Consider the following 7,566-nt stretch of genomic DNA (forward strand, 5'->3'; position numbering starts at 1 on the left):
ACTTTGAACTTTCAGTGTGGCCCCCTTGTGAGTGAGTACCCCCAACCAATTCAGATGAGGTGTCTAAGTGCTGCCCCTTGAGTCAGAGTCAGCAGTCTACACTTGGGACTCCTCAGGGACTTTGTGGCTCTGCTCCCATTGCTGGTCTGTTGCACTTCCCTCTTTGTCCCCATGTGGGTGGGTCAGACCATCCGCTCTCCCAAAACTGTTTATCTTCATTGGTGTGGAAGGGGACTGGACTGGCTCTGCAGTCCTCTCCATGAACGAGCTCCTCTGAGCAGGAATGTTACCCTCAAGGGTTGGTACACTGAAACATCATTTAGTTTGGTCTGGCTCATGCCAGAGTTATCTGATCCCCAGCCCAGGAACTGCATATTTCCCTTATGCCCGATCTATTGGTTGAACTTACCTCAGTGAACTCATGTTGTGGATAATGTTGATGGATTTTTCTGATGTTGAACCATCCTTGCATCCCTGGTAGGAATCCTATGAAGCCATCTGTTCCGTGACTTTTTTTAATTAGTAGTTCTTTGATAACCTGTGTCTGGGTTCCCTTACTTGGCCTCCTTACCAGTTGTTCACAGGAAGAGAGGTCTAAGTAACATGCTCTCTTTCAGCACCATCATCCCGGAAGCCATCTGTACACACACATTTTTTTTTTTTTCTGTACACACACATTTACCTGACATTTGTTTTCATACCATTCAGATTGACTACTTTGAGAGAGCTAAACGTTTGGAAGAAATCCCCTTGATAAAGAGTGCATATGAAGAGCAGAGAATTAAAGACATGGATCTATGGGAACAACAAGAAGAAGAAAGAGTAAGTTGTTAATTTAGTATTTGTAGATTGTAAGTTTTTTGCCATGTCACTAAGGGGACTGGAGCTTCAAAGTTCAGTTCCTATTCTCTTGCTCACACGGTGCTTCAGTAACTTAGCTTGTAGATGGGTGGAGGCATCATGTTTCAGAGTGATTAAAACTGAAGCTGGGTAATACAGGGACACCCTGACAACTCATTTGAAAGCAGTTTTGGTGAACTGTGATTCATGTGCCATGCAACTCACCATTTAAAGTGTACAATTCATGCATTTTTAGTATATGCACAAAGTTACTCACCCCTCCTGTAGTTTTCAGGCAGTTTTATCACCCAAGAAGAAACTCCTTATCTGTGGTGACCCCCACCTCCCTCCCCTCAGCACTAGGCAGTCACTGATAGATTTTTTGACCCTAGTTTTTCAGTGTGGGGTATTCATTCCATTTAGTGGAATCCTGCAGTGTTGCTCTGGGCGACGCTATGAGTTTTGTTAGTCTATGTTAACTTTTACTTAGTGAATCTAAAGCAGGGTTTGCATATGCCTGCAAACTGAGTATATGGGGGAGGGTGTGAAGGGATTTTGTAACAATGTGAGAGCTGTCCTCTAAACACACGGGCTGAGGAGACTAGTGACATTCTAGGATCTTGACATGGAAAATGCCTTTGGTTCTACCAGATTGTTACCATTCAGGGAACTTGGAACAGGAAGTGTTGTCTGGTCGTCTGATTTTTAAAGATAAGTGTTTTGTAATGACTTAATATCTAAGGACTGGAAACTAGTCTGAGGGATAAATGTGCGGGCCTTATTGCTGCCGTTTTGGCCCTGATGTTTGTTGTTTCGACCCTTGAGCCCACAGTAAATGCCTCCTGCCTCACCTTCCAGGTGCTTTTAAGAAAGAAAAAATGCATTTCTTTAACCATTTTCTTACCAAGTGGTTTGATCCTGGGGTGGCACACACAGTTTGTACTTGATTGTGAACTTGAGGAGGTTAGTGTTTCAGACCCACCCAGTACTGTCCCAGAAGATAAGGCTTGTTGATTGATTACAAAGCCAGGAAACCCGCATGGGGCAATTCCACTTGTAAGCAAACCGGATGGTGTTCAGTTTTCCCCGTACGTGTTAGAGTTGTTCCTTTGTAATTTCTGGAGCTGGGATCTCTGCTCACTGAAAAATTGACAGCCCACACCCACCAGCACTCCCTGGGAGGAAGACTGCAAGTCTGTGGCAGGAGTTACTGTAGCTTGCCGCTCGTGAGCAGACCAGCTCACGTCACACAGGGCTGGAGGCGGAAGGTTGGCCGAGGATTGAGGGGTCTGAGTAAAAACTGATTCTGACAGATACCCCACGGCTGATCTCCGCCTGCTTGTCTTCCTGGAGACTGCTTGGCTCAGAGCTTAGTCTCCTTTCTGTTTGTTGACTAAACAGCTGCTACTAACTCTTCAAGGATACGTATCATGAATTTATTCATATACGGTCAGATTAGTAATCCCAGTGAATGCTTTATAATGTGACATTGGGCCGTGTATCTGCAGATAACTACCATGCAGCTGGAGCGGGAGAAAGCTCTCGAACACAAGAACAGAATGTCCCGGATGCTCGACGACAGAGACTCCTTTGTGATGCGCCTCAAGGACGCCAGGCAGTCAGTGTATGAGGTAAGTGCCTGGCTTGAGGGATGCAAGGCATCATGGTCAAAGGCTAAATAGGCAATCATCAATTTTTTTCTTAGGTGTTGAAAGTATGTAGTCTATGGAAACCAATGTTGCTGTTTGGTTCAGAGAAAACTAATTTATAGAGTGTCTTGGCTTTAAATTTGCGTTAATCATCTAGGTTATTTTATATGAAAACACATAGAGATTGGTACTGTTGGTAATAATTTTTTTAATTGTATTATTGGGGGCTCATACAGCTCTAATCACAACCCATACATACATCCACATACATTAAGCACATTTGTACATTTGTTGCCATCATTTGTACATTTGTTGCCATCATCTTTCTACATGAGTCCTTGGTATTAGATCCTCATTTTACCCTCTCCCTCTCCCACCCTTCCTCTCTAACGAACCCTTGATAATAGCATAAATTATCATTTTTTCATGTCTTACACTGACAGATGCCTCCCTTCACCCACTTTTCTGTTGTCCATCCCCCAGGGAGGGGGTTTTATGTAGATCACCCTTTTTCCCTCCACCTTCCCTTTACCCTCCGGGTTTGGTTACTCTCATTGTTGGTTCTGAGGGATGTATCGGTCCGGGATTCCCTGTGTTTCCAACTCTTATCTGTACCATTGTATATGCTCTGGCTTAGCTGGATTTGTAAGGTAGAATTGGGATCATGATAGTGGGGGGAGGAAGCATTAAATAATTAGAAGAAAGTTGTATGTTTCATTGATGCTATACTGCACCTTGACTGGCTCATCTCTTCATTGTGACCCTTCTGTAAGGGTCACAATTGTGTACAGATGGGCTTTGGGTGGGTCTCTACCCTGCAATCCCCCTCACTCACATTGATAAGATTTTTTGTTTTGGGTCTTTGATGCCTGATTCCATCTACACTTCATGATCACACAGGCTGATGTGCTTCTTCCATGTGGGCTTTGTTGCTTCTGCTAATAATCTCAAGAGACTGGCACGCCAGAAAATGTTTGACATTTGGGATTTCTTTTGTTTTTTTTACTAAAAGGTTTCTTTCTGGTATTTTGAACAGTACTTATAAATGTTAAGTTTACAATTAATTTTTAGCTCTTGAAAAACAATGATTTGGGGGGGGGCTTCAATCAATTGTAGGAGAAACTTAAACAGTTTGAAGAGCGGCTAGCAAAAGAAAGATATAATCGCTTGGAAGAACGTAAAAGGCAAAGGAAAGAAGAGCGCAGAGTCACCTACTACAGAGAAAAGGAGGAGGAGGAGCAGAGGAGGGCCGAGGAGCAGATGCTCAAAGGTACCAGGCTGTGGACTGAGACAGGAAGTGGGGGAGGGCTGGCGGGAGGTTTAGCTGAGGGCACTTTAGAAAGGTAATTGACTTCCTAATGAACTCTCCCTGAGTTCTCTGAAATTGGGATAAGGAGCGTCCTCAGTCAGTTCTGTGAAGTCCTCTGTCAGCCAGCTTTCATTTCTAGGATGCTGTCTCACAACAGGCTGCATTTTATTCATCCATGTGAAGTAATGTTTTGTTCAGTGTCTTCTGCCAGTTGGCTCTTAACGTTTTCTTAGGAGTTTACTTGTGTACAGTGCTGCCCGTGTGATCCCTGGAAAGTGGGCAAGCTATAGGGAAAAGGCCTGGTATTCGGCCTGCTTCCTAATCTGTTCAATGCTCTAGAGCGCGAAGAGAGAGAGCAGGCAGAGCGGGCGAAGCGCGAGGAGGAGATGCGTGAATATCAGGAGCATGTCAAGAAGTTAGAAGAAGTAGAGAGGAAGAAACGCCAGAGAGAGCTGGAGATTGAGGAGCGAGAACGGCGTCGAGAGGAGGAGAGAAGACTGGGCGATGATCCGCTTTCTAGAAAGGTAAGTGCAAGAGCCGTTGTATTTATTGTGTTCATTTATTGTGTGTTGTATGTATTATGTACTGTGAGTTTCTGTGCATGGGGCAGTGCACGCTGGGTTGTTAACCAAAAGGTCAGCAGTTAGAAAACACTGACGATGATGAGAAAGTTAAACCTTTCACAGTCGGAAACCCACAGGGTGTTGGGTAGGCAGTTCTACTCTGTTTCATGGGGTTGCTGTGAGTCAGAATTGACTCACTCGATGGCAGTAGGGTATTTTCTTCGTTATTTTTGGATTATTAGTTGGTCTGCCTCTCAAAGATGAGGATTCATAAGCAAAAGCTGGGCAGACCGGGGTTTTTACAGGTTTTGGATTACTTGTCCGTAAGCATGCCCCTGTTACTGCCTTTTGTCTTTAGGAAAATTAATGTTTTTCTCAACACAGTTTAAAATTTTTCTGTTGTTATAGTGGTTACGTATAATCCACCCCAGCTCCCTGCCTGCCCCTTTACAAACACAGAAACCACGCTGGTCTCTGTTGTTGGGTTCTCTTGGGATTGGCTGGGTAGCTTTTGCCTGTGGGTGAACTCTGTATCTGACTGAGAGCCCGCTTAACAGTTGTTTTTGAGCTTTACAAACGTTACTTATTAGAAAAAAATATCTATGTTGTGTCACATTTTTCTCCTTTTCAGGTGAATTCTCTATCTTCTTGCTCTACAAAAACTTCCTTGTGTTTTCCTCAAAAGTTTTTCTTTCACAGTTTAGCTGTTTAAAGTGGCTCCTCGAGAGCCCTTACTCACCTGCATATGCCCTTGGGCCACCTGGTAGCTGCACCCCAAGGGTCTCACATTGCCAGCCCTGCCTTCTCACAGAGGGTGGCTGTTGTGCCCCTCCCCACACCCTGTCTATGGATTTTAACAGTTGTATCTTAGGAGGTTGGGTCATGAGCATTTTGGGACTGCTTGGCTCTTTTCACATACTCTGCAAAGGGAACTTTCAGTCAAAATCCGTGAATTCCAAAATGCTGATTTCACTTCTGTCTGTTCGGGAATTAAAACCGCTTTTTGGTAATAGCAGCTCATAATTAAAGTGTCGCCAGTGCATTGCTTCTCGCTAATAACTCTGGTCCCTGTAGGATTCTCGCTGGGGCGAGTCGGAGAGCACATGGAGAAAGGGCTCGGAGGGGGAGTCTGAGTGGCGTCGAGGTCCTCCTGAGAAGTGAGTGTTCTATCTTGTTTTGGATGTTTTATTCACGTGGGGTTCTGTAATGTTTCTCCTGTTACATGTGATTTAATTTACTTAGCTCACTCTTTACAGAGTTGGTCCAAGATGTAGGGAGCTGCTATAAAAATTTTTTGGCTTTTAACATTTATTCTCAACACCCAGGAGACTAGAATTCTGGACAGAGGGTACTAGCGCTAGAGAAAAGCTGTCTTTTCAGAGGCTCTGGGGAAAAGGCCCATGTAACCTCCCAGCGCCTATGGGTCCAGTGCTCTTCTTGTGCATTGGTGTCCGGTGTCTAGGAATTTTGCCTGCAAGGCCCCAGCTCCCAGGCCTGCACTCCAGCCTGCCTCATCTTTCTTGGTAGCCGGTCATTGCTTTGTGGCTGGCCCAAAGCCCATTGTATGGTGACAGCATGTCTCAGTTACCTGGGCATCCTTATGGGATGGGCACTTGAGTAGGCTTCCACCTTTGAGCTATTGAAATAGTGTCCACTTTATTTTGTTTTTATGTTGCGCTTGCTTTTAAGAACCTGCTGTTTAGCCAGCAGTAGGTCCTGTCCAAGAACTCGTTTTTCTGGTGTTTGTTCTTACATGTGGGTTTTTGCTGCATGTTGAGGGAATGCTGGTCTATAAGTTCAGCTCCTTTTCTGTATGTGGAAGGTGAGCCTGACACCCATTGACTGAATCTGTCCCATTGGTTGGACTTGGCTTCCTTGTCAAAAATCTCGACCCCAAGTTTGTGGAGTGTTTCTCAGAAATGAGTAAAATGAAAAATAATTCTCATGAGGATGGGCGGGCTCTTTTGATTCACCTGTGACCATGTTGGCTTTTGCTCTGCAGGGAGTGGAGACGGGAGGCACGGGATGAGGAACGGGCCGTGCGGCGGGATGAAGACCAGCCACGGCGGCTGGGCGACGAGGAGGAGAGAGAGTCCCCGCCCAGACCTGAGGAGGACCGGCTTCCTCGGCGGAGTGTGGAGGATGAGAGGGGCCTTCGGCGGGGGCCTGAAGAAGATCGCTTCCCCCGCCGTGCGGCCAACGAGGACCGGCCTTCCTGGCGGACTGCAGAGGACGACAGGCCCCCCCGCCGCATCGGAGATGAAGATCGGCCCAGCTGGCGCTGCAGCGAGGATGACCGGCCCCCCAGACGTGGGCTGGATGAGGACAGAGGGACCTGGCGGACAGCGGATGAGGACAGAGGTCCAAGACGGGGGATGGATGAAGACCGGGGCCCAAGACGGGGGATGGATGAAGACCGGGGCCCAAGACGAGGAGGTGCTGACGACGAGAGGTCCTCTTGGCGCAATGCTGATGAGGATCGGGGTCCCAGGCGAGGCATGGACGAGGACCGAGGTCCTAGACGGAGCATGGATGAGGACCGCGGTCCCAGAAGGGGTATGGACGAGGACCGCGGTCCCAGGCGTGGGTTGGACGAGGACCGCGGTCCCAGGCGCGGGTTGGATGAGGACCGAGGACCTTGGAGGAATGCTGACGATGATAGAATTTCTCGGCGTGGGGCGGATGATGACAGGGGGCCTTGGCGAAACATGGATGATGACCGGCTCTCCAGGCGTGCTGATGATGACCGAATTCCCCGGCGGGGTGATGACTCCAGGCCTGGGCCCTGGAGGCCATTTGGGAAGCCAGGTACAGTGCTGAGAGCCGGGCTGCGTGTTTCGTAGAGCCTGCCGTGTGTGCTTACAGGTAGAAAGCAGAACGTTAATGCGCAGTGTTAGTAACGGGGAGGCACGGCCACTCATCACTGTCATCTAGCCCAGGGGTCAGCAAACTTGAGAGGGAAGAGCCAATCCTGCCCTTCATGGTAATTTAAAAGGGATTCGAGAGCCATAAATACACTTTCACAAACAAAATGAAATCACCATTATCTGAATACTATCCTTTAGAGGAAGCTAGGGTTGGTTTATTTTCATTTTCCATTTGGTCCATAAGGGGCTTGGGAGCCAGTTTGCCAGCCCCTGTTTTAGATGAAAACCGGGTTCCACATCCTGAATACCCTTACAGTGGCTTCTGTGTTAGAAGTGGT

General features: G+C 47.1%; 1 protein-coding gene across 2 annotated transcripts in view; it reads left to right on the forward strand.

Moving 5' to 3' along the window:
- The window catches only part of EIF3A (eukaryotic translation initiation factor 3 subunit A), a 39,662-nt gene that overhangs the window by 28,625 nt on the left and 3,471 nt on the right, over positions 1–7,566 (forward strand). The window contains exons 14-20 of one of the 2 annotated variants that reach the window (XM_045291293.1): positions 709–822; positions 2,349–2,471; positions 3,606–3,759; positions 4,138–4,322; positions 5,436–5,518; positions 6,364–6,942; positions 6,973–7,169. In XM_045291293.1, coding sequence (XP_045147228.1) covers positions 709–822; positions 2,349–2,471; positions 3,606–3,759; positions 4,138–4,322; positions 5,436–5,518; positions 6,364–6,942; positions 6,973–7,169 — 1,435 coding nt within the window. Of the gene's footprint in view, positions 1–708; positions 823–2,348; positions 2,472–3,605; positions 3,760–4,137; positions 4,323–5,435; positions 5,519–6,363; positions 7,170–7,566 lie in introns of both variants that reach the window. The other variant, XM_004700904.2, reaches the window with a different exon arrangement.

The sequence above is a fragment of the Echinops telfairi genome, unplaced genomic scaffold, assembly GCF_000313985.2.
Source record: "Echinops telfairi isolate 266 unplaced genomic scaffold, ASM31398v2 ScPeMD7_70;HRSCAF=299, whole genome shotgun sequence".
NCBI lineage: Eukaryota > Metazoa > Chordata > Mammalia > Afrosoricida > Tenrecidae > Echinops > Echinops telfairi.